Source organism: Mustela erminea, chromosome 6, assembly GCF_009829155.1.
Source record: "Mustela erminea isolate mMusErm1 chromosome 6, mMusErm1.Pri, whole genome shotgun sequence".
NCBI classification, from domain to species: Eukaryota; Metazoa; Chordata; class Mammalia; order Carnivora; family Mustelidae; genus Mustela; species Mustela erminea.
The window spans coordinates 138,480,808-138,499,848 of record NC_045619.1 but is presented as its reverse complement, the minus strand read 5'-3'; the positions used below and the strand labels follow the sequence as shown (position 1 = coordinate 138,499,848).

At 43.0% G+C, this 19,041-nt stretch overlaps 1 protein-coding gene and 1 pseudogene across 1 annotated transcript in view; one reads left to right on the top strand and one right to left on the bottom strand.

Moving 5' to 3' along the window:
• Positions 1-18,626, top strand: part of TAF3 (TATA-box binding protein associated factor 3) — a 174,651-nt gene extending 156,025 nt beyond the window's left edge. Inside the window, exons 5-7 of the mRNA XM_032349786.1 lie at positions 12,543-12,798; positions 15,733-15,839; positions 16,648-18,626. Coding sequence (XP_032205677.1) covers positions 12,543-12,798; positions 15,733-15,839; positions 16,648-16,762 — 478 coding nt within the window. The 3' untranslated portion in view covers positions 16,763-18,626. The remainder of the gene's footprint in view (positions 1-12,542; positions 12,799-15,732; positions 15,840-16,647) is intronic.
• On the bottom strand, positions 5,628-6,950 carry LOC116594416 (annotated as a pseudogene).
• Positions 18,627-19,041: the final 415 nt, after the last annotated feature.

The window sequence follows — 19,041 nt, the reverse complement described above, 5'->3', positions numbered from 1 at the left end:
GATCATCATTTCTTGGTCTGAGGGTCAGTTCCCAGGTGAGGAACCCAAATCCATGCTGGCAAATAGAAATCTCAGGGGCTTTGGAACTCTTCGAGTATGATGATAGGAAGGTAGGCAGGAAGGAAGGAAAAGAGGAAATTGACCTCGTCTTAGGTCTTTAAAACCCACAAAAATATTCAAAAGCAAAGTATTTATTTTTAAGAATTCTCGAGGCAACATTAGGCCTTACACTTATTAAAGCTGATGAATGTATATTAAGACACTGTTTTATACTGCAGATAATTGAAAGACAAATATACCCACCTTACTCCCAGGAAATGTCTGCTGAATGTGGGTGATGGACACAGATATACACATACTTGGGACACAAAGTAACTACCCACATTGTCTTCCTTTGAAAAGAAAAGACCCGAGACACTGAACCCATCTTAATATCTCCCAGCTGTACAAATTTATGATTTTAATTGTGTGCCAGAATAGCATAGCTTCATGGGGTTCTCCTCCCTTGACCCTTTTCTTGTTGATCTCTGTTGATGATGGTATACTCTGCTTAGTGCACTCACTTGAGCGGCTTTTGAATTTAGCCTGGGACTTCTGTGACCAGGCTGTGCTCAGCATTTGGCTGGAAGGCTTTAGCCAAGCCATCATGTTTTCCCAAAAGGTTATTAAATAAACTCTAGCATGTGTACAGAAAAGTGGACAGATCAGAAATGTGCAGTTCAAACCATCACTCACAATTCCCAGCATCATTTTGGATGTATATATTGTGGCAAGTGTTTTTAACTTAAATTTTTTATTACATAAGTTACTTGTGATATTTACAGATAAACCAAAAGAAGGAAAAAAAGAAAAAAAACCAAACACCTACCACTATATCAGACACCTGAAACTAATATAACACTGCATGTTAACTCTACCGGAATTGAAATTTTAAAAATTCAAAAATTAAAAAAGAAAGAACCACCTATAGCCCCACATGCAGAGCCAGTTTCAGGGCATTTTGGTGGATATTGTTTTGAACTTCTTTCTAAATACACACTCGTGCATTCTTAACTGCTTTTTTTTTCCTTAGAAAAATTGGGTTTTCTTACGCATACTCTCTGTAAGTTTCCGGGGGGCAAACATCGTGTGTGTGTGTGTGTGTGTGTGTGAGAGAGAGAGAGAGAGAGAGAGACCTCTTCAGATAACAGTGCCATTTTGTTTATCTTCATTTATTTAATTGATCCCCCATTTGGGGGTATTTTATTATTTATTTATTTATTTATTTGACAGACAGAGACCACAAGTAGGTAGAGAGGCAGGCAGAGAGAGGGGGAAGCAGGCTCCCCACTGAGCAGAGAGCCTGATGTGGGGCTCAATCCCAGGACCCTGAGATCATGACCTGAGCCGAAGACAGAGGCTTTAACCCACTGAGCCACCCAGGCACCCCATTTGGGAGTATTTTAAACTATAGTCATTGTAGTATTGGGGACTGTTTGCAGTGATAAACAATGCTATGAATAATATTCTTTACCCGTATCTTTGCATAGTTGTCTGATTATTTCCTCAGGATCGCTTCCTACACATGGAGTTGCTGGTCCGGACTAGTACATTTTTAAGGTTTTGGTAACCATTTAGAAGGGCTGTACAACCATCACTCTCACTCCCCCATCTTGAAATCTTTTTAATCTGTATCCAAAAATGTATTTTATTGTTGTTTTCATATTCATTTCTTTGGTTGTAGATCTTTTTTTTTTTCCTATTGGCAGTTTTTGTTTCTTTCACTGTCACCTGCTTGCGTCTTCTGCTCATGTTTTAGGGAGAATGTTTGTCTTTCTGGTTTTGATTTGAAAGAACTCTTTATATCATAGGAACTGAACTTTCATGTACGTTGCAAATAATTTTCCTCCGTTTTGTCTTTTGCCTTTGCTTAAGATATTTTATGGTATTTTGCATATGATATTTACGATTTTTTACACAATCAAATCAGCGTTTCCTTTTCTACGTTTGTGGAGATACTTAGAAAATCCTCTTCTAGCCCAAGATTAAAAATATATGTTTACTTGTCTGTTAGGGTATTTTAATGGTTTTATGTTTTCTTCTACCAAATATTTAATCCCTTCAGAATTTATGATCTAACATACACCCTGTAATTTGAGTTTTTTTTTTCCAAATTAACTACACCATCTTACAGTTCAAACAAAGCTAACTCTCAGTTTTGTATGATCATTGTCATAGATCACGTTAGACGATCACGTGTTAGATGTTAGATCACGTGAATACCCAAAGAGGAGTTTAGGTAATAGGTTCAGCTGTTACCTCCAGCAAACATTTTTCCACTGGAATAGCTAATAGTGACTTTGAAACAAAGTGGTAATCAGAGGAACAAATTTTCTGCATGTCCTTTTGTAAGTCCCCACCCATCATTCCTGTGAGAAGGTAGGAGACGGAAAATGTCCTTCCCTCCAGTCGCCTCCTCTCGTTGATGTCTTAGATTTCCGGGTGTATTTCCACCTCTGGTCCTCACAGATCACAAAGCTGCTGCCTCTTCCCGTCTTCCTCCTGTTCGCCCCCACCTCCCGCCCGTCGGCTCTGTGGAACCGACAACCACAGGTGCCTGGGTCTCCCCCGCCCTGCTACCCAGTCTGGTATTTCTCTGCATTTTCTCCCTCTGGCTTTACTGACACCTCACGTTTTCCTGTCCTGTCCTTTGTCCGTCTTTCTTCCCACATCGTAGTGCATGTGACTCTGCAGGGTTTTTTCCTGTAATTTTTGTTGGCTAGGAAAATTCCCTGAACGCATCATTTCTAGAAAATCACTACTGCAGGACCAGCTTTTGTTTAATAAATTTAAATATGTTCAGATTTATGAGGTGGTTACAAGTGCCAGTTACCAGGTTAGGTGCTGGGGATACAGAAAGAAAAAGACCCTGCATTTCCTTGAGGAGCCCCTAGCATAGCCAGGGTAACAAGCATGTGTGCACACAGACTATTCAAATTACTCTTCGGCCTTATGGGAATTGTTTGCTCGGGTTTTTTTTTTTTGGAGTGTTTTTGAAAAGAATAAAGAATCTGTATTTGTTGAATACAGAGTTTAAAATGTCGATTGGGTCAGTTTTGTTATTTTTGTTATTTTGTTCAAAACTTATATATATTGTTACTGGGGTTTTTTGTTTCATTTTGTTTTTAGATTTTATTCATTTGAGAGAGACAGTGAGTGAGGAGAGAGGCAGAGGGGTGGGGGGGTCCGGGGGAGGGGCAGAGGGAGAGGGAGGAGCAGACTCCCCACTAAGCAGGGAGAACCATGTGGGGCTCAATCCTAAGACCCCAGGATCATGACCCAAGCCGAAGGCAGATGCTTAACCAACTGAGCCAACCAGGGGCTCCTCTTTACTGTTTTCCTTTTGTTTTGATTTTAAAGATTTTTATGTATTCACTTGTCAGAGAGCGAGAGGGCACAAGCAGGGGGAGCAGCAGGCAGAGGGAGAAGCAGGCTCCCCGCTGAGCAAGGACCTGGTGTGGGACTTGATCCCCGAACCCTGGGATCATGACCTGAGCCAAAAGCAGATGCTTAACTGACAGAGCCACCCAGGTGTCCCTTTACTAGTTTTTTTACTTCCTGCTCTGTCAGTTCCAGATAGATACCCTGAAATCCCCAATTACATTTGTGGATTTGTCTGTTTCTTACAGTTCTGTCAGTTTTGCTTTATAGGTTTTAAGGATACGTTTCTAGGTGCAGTCCAGTTTTAAATTGTCGTATCTTCCTGGCACGTTGGGACCTTTTATCATTATGAGGAAACCTTCATTACCACTGGTAGTTCTTGCCTTGCAGTGTGTTTTGTGTGCTGTCACGTTTCCTATATCCACGTGCCTCATTTGCTGGCCAGTTCCCTCAGCCTTTCCCCTGCTCTGATTTCACATGTGCCTCTTACAAATAGCATCCTGTTCGGTTTCACTGCTTTACCCAGGCTGACAAGTAAATTGTTTAGAGCATTTATGTGATATAATCACTGATCTTTAAAATCCCCCTTATTTTGGATTTTCTATTTGTCTTATTCTAGGTTTTTCCTTTCCTTCTGTCAGATTGGTTATTTTGTTTTAACATTCCATTTTTCTTCCTGCTAGTGTAGAAGTTACACATATACCTTATTCCTAATCTTTACATAGTTATCTAGAAATTACCGCATTTTAAATTTAATACCTTTAGACCTCCTTCCAGATAATAGAAGTGCATTAAAGGGCTTTAGCTCTGTTCATCCCCTGCTGGCTTATGTATTATTGGTTCCGTGTATTTTATGTTTTTTAAATAATGCCATAATATATTATTATTGTTTCCTTTAGTCAGTGTCTACACCAGCATGTTATCACTCTTCCTTGCATCTCAGACTTGGTGGGATCCCCTTCTTTTTCCTGAAGTTCTTCTAGAAAAGAGGTGCTCGGGGTGATGCACAGGCCCTCAGAATATCCAGCTTTTTGGTAGTTTGCGTGTCAGAGTGGATAGCAATGAAGTAGGAAGCCCTAATAACACACTCTTTCTCCACGCTAAATTATGATCATTGTCTTGAGGGAAAGAAAGCATTTATGTGATTACTTAAGTCGCAAGCTCAACCAGCAGCCTTTCTCAAGATGCCATTTTTACTTGAAAGAGCAAATGACGGACGATGGTTATTCCAACTTGGATATTCGGCCAACGTTTCCTCAGAAATGAGCAAAGGAAACCCGTTGCTTCAACGAAGATACCTGTGAATATTTGTCATAAATGATAAAATGGCAACTTTTTTTTTTTTTTAGCATAGAAAAGCAATTTATTCCATTATAAGCACTTACACAGTTAGTCATGGAGAGTAATAGGCCTGCTGGTAAAACAGGTCACCCAAAATAGAGATGGTACCAAACTAGTGGTCAAGGACTAACTCCTTTAAAAAAAAAAAAAAAAAAAAACCCTCTTATCCAGGATTAATTTAATTTTAAAAACAAATACAAGCTATCAATTCACTCTTGTCAACTCAACTGGACAGTCTACCTGTGGTATGACTGTCAGGTAAAAACATACATCTTCACAACTTGGTGGTCCCAAGTTTTTTTAAACATTTCACAGAAAGGAAAGAAATATTAAAACAGCTCAAGAAATACACTAACAAGCAAAAATATATGGGGAAAGAGGAACACATAGTTTTGACTTAACGGAAGAAACCGAGAGGAGACTGGTCTACATCGGGAAATGTGCGTCCTGGAAAATCCGGTGTGAAAACTTGAATCTCCCCCATTTCCTGAATAAAAACGACATCTTGTGGTATTTATACTTCATGCCTCAGACACCTACCTCCCTTGGCTCTGTCCTTCCTCACTTTAGCCTTTACTTAAAAGGAGTCTGTAAAACTTGGGGAGATAGCCTAAGAAGAAAAATAACCACACCCAATATTCCCCCTTTCTGTGTCTACTTTAGACCTTGGTTACTAGAAAATTCCTGAAGAATATTTAAATATAAGTCTGTGGCTTTACTGAATCAAGTCCCCCAGTTAATATTTAGAAAACACCCTCTGTTTGGGCTAGTAACATCGTTGACGGTACCTATCATAGAGGAATAGCCAAACAAAGTCTGTGTCTCAAAACCAGTGTTGAATCAATCTCAGGGTTGAGAGGGAAAGAAAGGGGAGTCTAAAAGCACAGGAAGTGCAGACATATCTAGGACCCTTGTCCTTCTGGATCCACGCTTCCTTCAGGATCTTCATCATTGTAAATGTTCATTTGCCACACTTGGCATGATACTGTCTTCCGATACAGAACAAATCACCCAAGGTTCATTGGGATTCCAGGAGAAATCAGATATCTCGGCAGTGTGACCACCATGAATAAACAACAGTTCTGGTGGCCCATCTTCTGCATCTCCGGGGACTGTTCCTCTCCAATTTACTTAAATCCCAAACATTCAGTCTGTGATCAGTACCACTGGAAGCCAAAATGGTCTCATTGTGAGGCGACCACTGAACCTGGAATATTTCATCCTTATGTGATTCAAAGGAATGCAACTTCAGTTTCAGATTTCTCAGATCCCACAAGGCAGCAGTCTTGTCGGCTGATCCTGTGGCCAGAATGAACTCACTGTAAGGACTGAAAGGTAGGCAGTTCACGTCAGCAGTGTGAGCATCAACTGAGTGGCTTGGTTTGGAAGTGTTGTTTGAACGAGTATCCCAGATCATAAGTTTCTGATCATCAGCAGCTGACCCAATCAGAGACTCATGGAGCAGATGCCAGCGAGCATCTTCTACTACTGCTGTATACCCTGTAAAGATGGTCTTCGCATCCACAGCTTTTCTCCTTTGGAAGAGCACTGATGTCCCAGAGGCAGATGGTGTGGTCCTCTGAAGCACTAAGTAAGTGCCCACTGAGATTTGGGTTCCAAGAAAGTCCATAGCCTTCCTTCTGATGTCCACGGACTCAAGTCTGAATCGATTGCACTCTCCAGAAGGTCTGGTTTGGAAAAGGATGTTTTGTATAGTCAAAAACAAGAACATCACTGGATGGAGTCTTTGTCACAATGATGCAAGGATTCTGGGGCATATAACGTGCCCTGTTTACTTCTCCTTCATGGTTGATCTTGATTTCTATTTCAATTTTTCCACTAACTGAGCCAAAACCTCCAAATTCTCCTTTCTCACTGTCGTAGTGTGAAGCATCAAACTGAGCATCATCGTTAGGGAGCTGCACACTGGCTATCACAAGATGGTTCTGTTCATCGGACGTGTGTGTTCCCAGGACAAGTCGATGAATGCTGAAGTCTTTCCCTTCTGGTCTGGTTACATCTGGAAGCCACTGCGCAGTTAGGCTAGGCCACTCCAAGGGCATGGGTCATCACCAAATTGTAAAGAAAAGGGGTGTTCTTTTTCCCTATTTTGTACTCTTCGTTGATCACACGTTCTTCTGCTGCGTCATCAAAGGCTGCTTCCTTGTCGGCCATGGCAGGCAGGCAGGCCGGGGCAAAATGGCAACTTCTAAGTAAAAATTAGAGTCTTGGAAAACATATTCCAAGTTGACAGCTCCTCGGTACTCCAGGACATTTTTGATGAGGTGATGGTAACACCAAGTGTGAGATTTTAATATTGTGCAATGAAATGTGTAAATATTTGGAAGATCTGCGTAAGTCTGAACCAGTATTACAAACCAGTGCATGATGTTATAAAACCCTGTGTGGCTAAAAGAACTATTCAGAGCACTAGCTGTTCAGTGAATTTTAATGTAACACAATGTGGAAAGCTTATTAGCGATACAGTTTCAGAGTGTACATAGCAACTAACTTAAGAAACTATCACTCACTGCTTTTTGGTGCGGTATTGAAGAATTTACACAATTATCTGTAAAGGCCATTAACACACTCCTCCCCTCTGAAGTTACGTATGCATACATTCAGGAGATTTGCAAAAGTATAAAGCCTAGTGTTAGTCTTCTCCCAAATTGTTTTTGTAAAAGATGTTCTGTTAACATGTAATGGGTTTGTTATTCTTTCTTTTAAATGAATTACTAAGGGGCGCCTGGGTGGCTCAGTGGGTTAAGCCTCTGCCTTTGGCTCAGGTCATGATCCCAGGGTCCTGGGATCAAGCCCCACATCGGGCTCTCTGCTTGGCGGGGAGCCTGCTTCCCCCTCTCTTACTGCTTGCCTCTCTGCCTACTTGTGATCTCTGTCTGTCAAATAAAAAATAAAATCTTAAATAAATGAATGAATCACTAATTTTTTAAAAATTCTCAGTTTTGATTTTTAATATGGCAAATATTGACAGATACAGTGCGCATAAGTACAAGTTCTTTGAGGTTTTCAGTCATTTTTAAGAATGTAAAGCGGTCCCTAAGACCAAAACATTGGAGAATCTCTAGTTTAGAATTTCCTTTAGTAAAGACCCACTGTTGGCAAGTCCTTAGATTTTGCTTGCCTGAAAATGTCTTTATTTCATCTTATTCCTGAGAGATTTTTTTTTTTAAGATTTTATGTATTTATTTGACAGACAGAGATCACAAGTAGGCAGAGAGGCAGGTAGAGAGAGAGAGGAGGAAGCAGGCTCCCTGCTGAGCAGAGAGCCTGATGTGGGGCTCAATCCCAGGACCCTGGGACCATGACCTGAGCCGAAGGCAGAGGCTTTAACCCATTGAGCCACCCAGGCACCCTATGAGAGATGTTTTCAAAGACAAATTCATTTTTTCCTTAACACACTGAAGATGTTATTCCACGGTCTTCCAGTTTCATTGTTGCTGTGGAGAAGTCAGCCGCCATCTGTTTCTTTGAAAGTAATGTTCTTTTTCCACTCTCACTGCTTTTCAGACTTTACTCTTAATGATGTTTTGTAGTTTCACTCTGATGTGTCTAGGTGCAGATCTCTCTTTCTTAATCTTGCCTGGGACTTGTTGGCCTGCTTAAGTCTGTGGATTGGTATCTGCCATCAGGTCCATAAAAATCCTCAGATACTCTTGTTACAATTTTGAGTCTGCCCTGTTGTTTCTCTAGTATTACGATTAAATGTGTACTAATTACTAAACATGTCATAATTGATTGTATTCTCTCCTTGCCCCTCCAACTTATATTCTAGATCATTTCTTCCGTCTGCTTATTGAGTTTTTAGTTCTCTCATTCCGCTGAGAGTAAATTTGTTACTATATTTTTCATTTCTAGGTCAGTTCATTTCTTTTCAAATCTGCTAGATCACTCTTTATAACTTTCTATTACCTGCACGTAATGTCATGCTTCACCTTTTATTTTTTTTTAATGTTGTAGGCAGAGTTGCTGTATGTTTGATAATTCTAGTCTCTGTAGTCTTTTGGGGTCCCTTTATTCTGTCTGTTATCTTCTAGTTGTCCCTGATGCTATCTCTTATGTTTGGTTTCCTTTGATTATGTGCTCCTTTTTTTTTTTTCTTAGTAACTGTCTGCATCAATAATATAAAGCCTAGGGGTACCTGGGTGACGCAGTTGGTTAAACTGCTGCCTTCAGCTCAGGTCATGATCCCAGCGTACTGGGACCAAGCCCCTCATCAGGCTCCCTACTCGGCAGGGAGCCTGCTTCTCCCTCTCCCTCCATCTGCTGCTCCCCCTACTTGTGCTCTCGCTCTCTCTCTCTGTCAAATAAATAAATAAAATCTTTAAAAATAATAATAATATAAGGCCTAGATTTTAAGTTACTTCCTCTCAGTGTTTAGTGCTGGGTACCAAGGCACATTGCATGTCCGCTTTAAATATAGTGTCCCAGACCAGCAGAGCTAAGAATCCACAAGGCTCTGATTCATTCTTACTTAATCATTGTAGCCCGCTGGGAGTTTTTAATGTGAGATGGGAGTTCTGTTAGACTTTCCACTTTGGCAGTCCTGGGCTTTGAAACCTGTCCTCTTTATCAAAACCAAAGATCAGAATTGCAGTATGCACATACGCCCTCGGGGAGAAACATCTGTGTTCTGCTTACCTCTCTGGGTTCTTACTTTGCCTTTAGTTTTGGTTCCAGCACCTGTATTTCAAACCATTATGGGAAACTGCCTCCAAAAATAGTGTGTAACATTTTAGTCTAGCCATAAAAATAAGGAGTGCTTGCTCTGTGGATATAAATATGCCCAGAGTGAGGTCTTTGAACTCCCACCTTATGTGTAAGGCGAAACGCACTCAGTAAGCAGTGAGAGAGAAGGCATAGTATGTTGTTAGGATCACAGGTTCTGAAATCAGACTGCCGGGGTTTAAATCGTGGCTCCGCCTCACGGTAGTCTATGAGTTTGTACAGGCTTTGTGATCTCTGTGGGCCTTGGTTCATGAAAGGACAACAGTCAGAGTTGTTGTTGTTGTTGTTGTTGTTGTTGTTTTAAAGATTTTATTTATTTATTTGACAGAGAGAGATCACAAGTAGGCAGACAGGGAGGCAGAGGGAGAGGGGGAAGCAGGCTCCTTGCTGAGCGGAGCCCAATGTCACGCTTAATCCCAGGACCCTGAGATCATGACCTGAGCCAAAAGCAGAGGCTTAACCTGCTGGGCCACCCAGGTGCCCCGACAGTCAGTTTTTAACCGCATTTGGTTGTTGTAAGGATCGAGTGAGTAAGGCAAGTAAGTGTTTCGCACGGTGCCTGTCACGCATTGGCTCTCCAGTGCTGAGAACAGTTGGGTACTTAGTAAGTGTTCAGTAACTACTCACTGTTGGTTGTACCAAGCAATACTGAGTGTCTTCTGCACAAACAGCCTCTCTTAAATGTTCTCGGTCTTTGTCTGCATTCAAGTTAAGAGGGCGGTCACACTTGCATGAGACAAATGGAAAGCAATTAGACGGGCATTAATTATTTGCTTACATCATAGAATTTTTAAAATAATTTAATGTTTTATAAACTTCTAACGAGGGGTGCCTGGGTGGCTCAGTCAGTCAACCATCTCCCTTTGGCTCAGGTCACGATCTCAGGGTCTAGGATCAGGCCCCGCATCAGGCTCCCTGCTCAGCAGGAGTCTGCGTCTCCTTCTCCCTCTACCTGCTGCTCCCCCTGCTTGTGCGCGCGCTCTCTCTCAAATAAATAAGATCTTAAAAATAATAATAAAATAAAATTGACATCAGTCTAAAATATCTAGTCATTCATTTAAAAAAAAAAAAACTAATAAGAGTAGTGAAGAATCGGGGCGCCTGGGTGGCTCAGTGGGTTAAAGCCTCTGCCTTCGGCTCAGGTCATGATCTCAGGGTCCTGGGATCGAGTCCCACATCGGGCTCTCTGCTCAGCAGGGAGCCTGCTTCCTCCTCTCTCTCTCTGCCTGCCTCTCTGCCTACTTGTCATCTCTGTCTGTCAAATAAATAAATAAAATCTTTAAAAAAAAAAAAAAAAAGAGTAGTGAAGAATCAATGCTTTTTAGTGGAGGTACTTTCCAAACAGAGACTTTGAGAAGATAGACACTTACAGGCTGGCAGTGGTGACGGCAGCGATCGTCCCGAGCGACCGCCGTCAGCACAGTGCTGCTGTTCACACTTCACACTGGATGGTTGGGGGCATGTTTCTCTCTGTCCAGGCTCTCACTCTAACCCTCAGAGGCAGTTGTCTGTATTGTACTTTGTTGATCAGCAAAGCAGGGCTTGGAATGTTGAGTGTGGGATAGTAGAAAGAGGAGGTTGGTTGGTCAGTCAGTATAGGGGACCAGCTTGGGATTCCTGGTAAAGATGAGAGCGTGCACGTCCTGGGACCCAGCAGCTTAATTTGTGGGACTGTATAGCGTGGGGAAATTCTTGAACATGTTTCCAGTCAGGGTGTTACATTTATAAGATAGTCTGTTTTACCCTCAGCAGGGCAGTAGGCACAAAGCTTTTGACTTATTCATACCACGAATACTGTATAACAATAATGGTTAATGATACAGATCTGTATGCTTCAACAGGGATAAATCAAGACACATAAAACTAAGTGGGCCGCTGGTAGGTAAATAAGTAAATTCTGGAGCTCTAATGCAGAACATAGAGATTATAGTCAACACTACTGCATTATAAACTTCCAAGTTGCAAAGAAGCTAGATCTTAAGTGTTCACAATACAGAAAAGAAGTAATGAGGTGACCTGATAAAGGCATTTGCTGAACCTACTATAAGAATCACATTATTACAATACTATAATCACCGCAATTTGTATCAAATGTATCAAACTAGCACAGTGCACACCTCAAACTTACACAAGGTTATATGTCAACTGTATCTCAATTTAAAAAAACTAGGAAAAGCTAGTTGCAAAGAATAAATATAGTACAATATTCTATTTATATAGTTGGAAAACAAAAAACAGTGGTACAGTACATATTGTTTGCGGGTATCTACAAAAAAGCATCCTTGCCGGCTTGAGGACATTGGTTCCTTGCAGGGCAGGAAGGGATATCAGAAGCCAAGGTGGCGAAGGCACACGTCTGTGTATATCTCTTTTCTAAGCTCTCTGTGATGCTGTCATCTCTCTGCTTGAAATTAATATGTAACTTTTCTTCTTTCAAATAAGGGATCTTTTTTAAAAAATGAAGAAAGAATTTGGAATCGAACAGACTTTGATTCAAAGGCTGCTACCCACGTACCCCCATTCCTTTCTCTAATCCTGTTCCCTTGTCTGTGAAACAGGATCGCGGTAACATCTTCGAAGTTGTTGGGAGGACTGGTTGAGGGGATATATGCCAAGTGCCCAGGATGGTACCCACCTTGGTACAGATGCTCAGGCATAGTATTTTGAAATGACTTCCCCCGGGCTCACGGGGCTAGCCTGTGCCAGATCTAGGGTTTGTGCTGAGTCCACAAGCGCGCAAGTCTAGTATCTGGGGATACACAGAGACCTGCCAGCCAGAAAGGGCAGGAAGGGAGCCCTCCCAGGGTCGCGCCCCTCACTCCTGCTATTAACCCTTCCCTGCAAACCTGACTCTGACCAAGTTGAGAGGGGAATGGGGGGCACCTTGCACCCCAGCTCAATAGCTGTCCCCGTACACTCATGCGGAAGAATGTTTTTGCTCCTCAAAGAAGAAAGTTACTTGTGATAATGTTCTAAACGCCTGGTTTGGTTCCACTAGCCCATTGTGATTTCTCCTCTCTCTCTCTCATCAACAGCGTCATCAGCAAAGTGGTCCCAGCCCCTGAAGCTAAGCCGGCCCCTTCGCTGAGTCGACCCAAGACCCCACCACCCGCCGCAGCCCCCGCCCCTGTCCCCATGCATGTCGCCCCCGCGCCGGTGCCTTCACCGCTCCTCACGCAGTCCACCGTGGCCCCCGCTCTGATGCCAGCCCCGTCCCCAGCCATCTCGGGAGCCGGAACATCCAAAGCGCCGGTCCGAAGTGTGGTCACGGAGACCGTCAGCACTTACGTGGTACGCTGCCTTTTCTTTCTGGAGCAATTGAGAACCCCTAGGAGCTCACTCTTCCACCATGAGCATGTTCTCAGCTAAGAAGCCGTGTCATATGTCATTACGGGATTCCGGAGGAGATTCTTTATGACCAAAAAGATACTTTCCCCTGCATTTTCAAGCTTTGGGCCGTAGAGTATTATATAAGGTGTTTGCAGATTTAGTCTCCATAAATAATGTCAAAGCATTGTTTTTCTTTAGTTTACATTGTTTTATACATATATGCAACAACGTCAGTGCAGAAATATAGGAATGAATGGTGATATTTAAATCCCACATTGAATTTCTTGATCAAGCAATTAAATTATTCACTTCAGAGTGTAAGTTACATCATGAGCACAGATGTTATGGCCCAGATGCTATTTCTGGGTAACATCGCTAATTACGGTATTTGATTGGCAAAGGCTTGGAATATACCAGCGCTCGCATGGCATGGAAACGAGCTTGAGTGCAGAAGCGCGTCTGCAGGTGGTTAAGCTCGGCCTGTTGAATGAATTCACGCTCTTGTCACGGGACTGTTTTCAGGTGTTTTCCCCATACTGAGCAGTATCAGGGCTTAGTCAAACCCTGAAGTCAATCTAGTAATGACACGTTTTTATAAATAGGTCCCTTGGGCACTGTGGAGTGACAGACACACAATGGAGAGATTTTCGGCACATAGAGGCACTCTGTGTGCAATACTGCTGGGACCACCACATGTGTAAACTGTGGTCAGCTTCCGGGTGGCACAGGCCTGTCTGAATAGATAGGATTGGAAGGTAGGACTCAGGGTGGTGGTTATAAATCCAGTAAATATTATATCTCTTTAAGGCATTTTAGAAGGAAGTGTCAATAAATCCTTATACATTTGAGGCACTATGATGATAGAAAGGATAAGAAGAAAATCTCCAAGGTATTGAGAGAGGATATAAAGACATGAAACATTAACAGAAAAATATTAAATTGGCAATTCAAGACAAAATTAGAAGATACGATAAAATCTGTGATCATTGGGGCACCTGGGTGACTTAGTCAGTTAAGATCTGACTTTGATTTCAGCTCAGGTCATGGTCTCAGGGTCGTGAGATCGTGCCCCGCTTCGGGCTCTGCACTGGATGTGGAGACTGCTTAAGATTCTCTCTCCCTCTGTCCCTCTCTGCTCATGCGCACTCTCTCCCTCAAAAAAAAAAAAAAAGGTGTAATCATCAAATTGGCCCATTCAAGGACCAGTTGTTCTAGGTGTTAAAATTGAGGTCACATCACTGCAAGACGGGTTGGTTGATCAGGAAAGAGTTTATATTTTACCTCTTCCCCCTCCATTGCTTCATCGGTAATGAGGGGGTTCATGTTAGACTAGCTGATCAATACAATGTGTTCTACCTAAAATTTCTGATTCTCCAGTGGATTTTGGGGCTAACTCCCTGGAGATGGATCTAATTGGCATAGGCAGCATGGATGGAAAACTTGTACCTCCTCAGAGACATTTTGTAGACAGAGACCAAAATGTGTGATTTGGGGGACAACATGGGCTATCAAGCAAAAATGTCACTGCCTAATAGAGGGACTTTGCTGCTGTCACTTATGTTTCCCGAGCTCCAGTTTCCCCGTTTGTCCCCTATCCGAGGGTTGTTCCACGATGAGTAAACAAAAGTAAGATGTTGGAGAGAATTCAGGACCCCGGCTGGATGTTAGTTGTTAAGGATGCTGGGCCAGTTTGTGTAGCAACAGAGTCACGGCCTTCTCATTTCGAGAGAGGTCACCCAGCAGCCCAGCTGGCCATGCGTGACCACTTCAGGGCCCAGGACGCTGGACCCGTCCTATACCTGGACGGCTGGCACCTGGGAACTGGTGGTCCTCTACCCTTGTACATAGAGGGGGCTAAATCAGAGCCGTAGCGGCCCTGGTTTCTTCGGGAGGCTTTCATATATGAAGCGTCTGTGTCCGCAGTGCGCCCTTACACACAGAGCGGTTCTTTTCTAAGTATCCACTCAGTGTCATGTTTGAAAACATATAAACCGACTGTTCCTTGCCAAATAAACTGAATGAGATTCTTTGCCTTGTTACTGTAGAAACTTTGAAAATCAGCTCATAGTTCTTGCTGTTTTTGGAAGATTCGTTTCTTCCAAATTGGTTTTATTAATGTGGGATTTGAGGAAGCGACCTAATTCGGGATGCTTCTCGCTGGGAGCTGCTGAGTTAAGGAAAGCAAACCCTAGAGCACAGCACGTCCATAACAAATGATGTGAAAACGGGTAGCTCCTTGGTTATCTGCGCCCCTTATTTTATTTGCCCTTTAGTTGATTGTGCTTTAGTTGAAAATGTCATAAAGGGAATGGAAAGTTACTTAGTAACAGCTCTTTCATATCCTTGATCTTATCAGCCAGTTCAGAAGAAGGGCTTGGCTAATAAGTAATAAGGTGATACGTGCACACTGGGCCGCATACATTAATGCCATGCCTGTGGATGTGACCGTGGAGGCTGCCTGTGGCCGCGCTCCGTGGCTGCCGACACACCAGCTGCCACTGCCATGACGGCCCGAGTTGGTACCGTTGCTTACAGTGGTTTTCAGATCAGTGGCTGCAGGTCATATAGTTCATAGAACTGGTTCTAAAATGCTGTGTTTTTATGACTTACAAAAGAGAGTTTGAAAGAGTCATCAGAAATATCTTCTGAGTACTTAGTGACTCTCTTTTTCACGGGGTCCTAGGGTAGTGATGATGGCGATCGTGACTTCAGTAAATTGTTAAAACCGCTGACTCTCTTTTTAGTTTAACTGGTTTATGAGGTTCATGGGATAAAGTGATAAAGTAATCATTCTTATTCTGTCCTCTTTTTGGTTCTTTCTTTCCCACTGCATCTCTGTTTTTGCCTCCTCCTCCCCACCCCCCCGCTGCCTGCTCCCCCATTTAAAAACCTCAGATCCGAGATGAGTGGGGGAATCAGATCTGGATCTGCCCCGGATGCAACAAGCCGGACGATGGGAGTCCCATGATCGGCTGTGACGACTGTGACGACTGGTATCACTGGTGAGCACTGTGGGCGGGGCCGGCGGAGTGGGGGGGTGAGCACTGTAGGCGGGGCCGGCCGAGGGGTGGAGGGGGGTGGCGCTCTTCAGGGCACAGCGGTGACCGCCGTCCGTCCTGGTCATGCTCGCAGTTCCACTGCTGTCCTAGAAGCAGTGCAGGGAGCAGGATCACAGTAAGATTAACATGGGATTAATACTAAGGTTAAAACCAAGAACCTTTGGGCTATTGTTCTTCAGCCTAAATTCTAAATATTTTGTGTAGCCCAAACTGTAGGGCTTCCCTTTCCTTTTTTCCCAGTAATTTTCTATGCTGCAACACTGAACAGGAGCATGGAGGGAACCCCTTGGTAGACGCTTGGCGAGGTGCGGGACGAGATGACTGGTCTGCTCTTCATGCCTCTCCCCACTGCGCCCCAAACTGAAGAATCCCTGCCAGAGTTTACGCAGATAATCTCCTCGGGTTATACTTTAAACATCAGATATAAAAAGATTGAAATCTATTCAGTTGCACGATATAGGACACCTCTAAGACAAAAACCAGGCCACTGCTCGGAAGAACTAGCCCGTTTTGGCTGAAAGGACAAGTGACCGCTAGACCCCTAGCAGGGCCTCCAAAAGGGCCCCCTGCAACCCGGTAACCCACGCGCCCAGCAGCAGCGCTGCCTGCACTGGAGCTCCCCAGCCCAGACGCCACTAAATGGGCCATGGGCCTAGAAATTACTTAATTAAAATTACTGGCACACATAGGGAAAGAATATATACATAAAGCCGGTTGATCCAAAATCTTTTCTCCCCCTGCCCCCGCGTAGGCCCTGTGTCGGAATAATGGCTGCGCCGCCGGAGGAAATGCAGTGGTTCTGCCCCAAGTGTGCCAACAAGAAGAAGGATAAGAAGCACAAAAAGAGAAAGCACCGGGCACACTGACGTGTCCCGCGGCGGGGACGAGCAGCACCGCCTCGGAGGGGAGTTGGGGCCGGTCCGGCATCCTGCCTGCGCCCCACATTCCCGCAGGGAGCGGGTCTCGGAAGCCCAAGGACGAGAACACACCGTCCACCCTGGACCGGGCCCCGTGACAGACCGGCCTGGGCGGCCCTGGCCGTGTGACAGCAGATGGACTCCAGGAGAGCCGTGGCTCAGGACCGCCACGCCCCCTTTCTATGACCAGTGACAAGTATTATTAATAAACAGACCGTCATCTTCCCTTCTGATTTTCTTTATTCTCTCCAGGGCCTTTTCGTTAAGGTGTTAGCTGAGAAGACAATGTGTCAGCCGCCTCGACTGTCACTCCCGGACGCCGCTAGTCTGTACAGTCTGCAGCCTGTCCCCCCCTCTCTAGTAAGATAATCACAATGACAGAAAAGAAACTCCACTGGGAGTACCAGTAAATATTTTTGTGATGAAAATATATGAAGCTTCCCCACCCCCACCCCCGTTTTTAGTACTAACATGTAAAATGTTCAGGCTTTTGTGAAATACCTTCTATTTTTTAAGAAAAAGGTTTCTATCATGTCCTGTTTGCTTTGGCGCAGATTATTTTTGTTGACTCGCACGTGGTTTCTACGTCCGTGGCACCTGACCGTGGCGCTCCTCCCACGGCTTCTACATGTCATCAACTTGTATAAAACCCCCCGTCCCCGACTAGAAGATCTCCCCTCATGTAAATAATAAATATTTATGAAGTAGTTATTTTTTAAATTTTTATCGTGTTTAATTCTGGCTTTCTCTGAAATCCACGGTGATTTCAGCCACATCTGTAATTAACTGCTGTACATACGCGAAGAAGGCTAGAAGCAGAGCCATAGTTCCAAGTAACCTACCTAGAGCTGAGCCCGCGCTGGGCCCCGGATGCCGTGGGGGAGAGGGCCCTCGCAGTCGGAAGGACAACAAGGCAATTTAAGTCTGTACTTGATGATTTGAAATTGTTTTGTTATCTCTTAAGTTTCTTTGACTTAACTTTTACTAAATGGACATGTAGATTCCCCAAAAGTAAAAAAAAAACAAAAAAACAAAAACAGAAACAAAAAATGAAAAAACATATATACTGTAGCATTTTGTGTTTATATTGTTTTATTTCTGCAAATCTGTTCATTGAGATTGTGGTTTAAGGCTGAAATGAAGTATATTATGAATTTTTTTTTAAAGAAAACTCATCAAATTTCAGGGTATCACAAAACTTTATTATATTACTATACTGCCCACTATTTATTATATGTTATAGATGTCTGAGAGATAAACCAAATATTTTATTTTTAATGTAAAACATCAAATTTAACTTTATTAGCATATTTTAGCAACTTTGGAATAAATATGGACTTTTACTTGATTTTGAAATAATCCCAATTTGGGCCAGTGTAATGGATATCTTGAATGCTAGAATATGGGCTTTGAACCTAATACAAATATATTAATAGAAATTGTGAATTTTTTTAATGCCAAGTAAATTGATATTAGTGTATGAATTAGTCATATTTTAAAACTTATTATGTGGTTAGAGAAATGAGGTTTTCTGCCATGAATGTTAAATTGCAAATCAGTGGAAACGGAGCCGACCTTTTCAAGGTGCAGTATTTCACTGCCCTCCTTGTTCTAGAAGCCAAAATGTTTCTGTCCCTACAAAGAAACGAAGCATCTATGTTGAGCTATGTGTTTTTTGTTTTGTTTTAATTCTTTGAGATCATCCTAAATACTTTATACAGTATTTTCACATGCACAGATATACCCATTAGTGCTTTTTGGAGAGGGATGGGGGGTGGGGAAGTGCAAAATAAAGATTATTGGCTATTTCATAGTTTGCTTTTCCATTTTCTTTACTTAGGATTTAGTTCCCTGAGGCACGGTCAGTGGATCTAAAGTTGCCACGTTTAAGTGAGCCGGTCACACTACTGAAATAAGAACGGAGGTGGCTTGTATACCTTTTCCCCCAATCCTACTGTCGGGAGACTTCAGCCCATAATACATTGAAGGAATTTCAATCACTTGTCCCATGCTATTTCATGGTTGCTTTCCTAAATCCAGTTCATGATTTTATAAATGGCCTTTGCAATAATAAAACCAAAGAATCATTTTCAGGGGGCTGGATAGCTCAAGGGATTAGTAATGGAATACAGCGCCTTTCACCTCAAGGTCAGTGAGTTGAATCCAGTCCAGGTCACTCGAAACCCAAAGCTGTTACCATCTTCTGTCCGCCCCATGGCCTGTGTGAC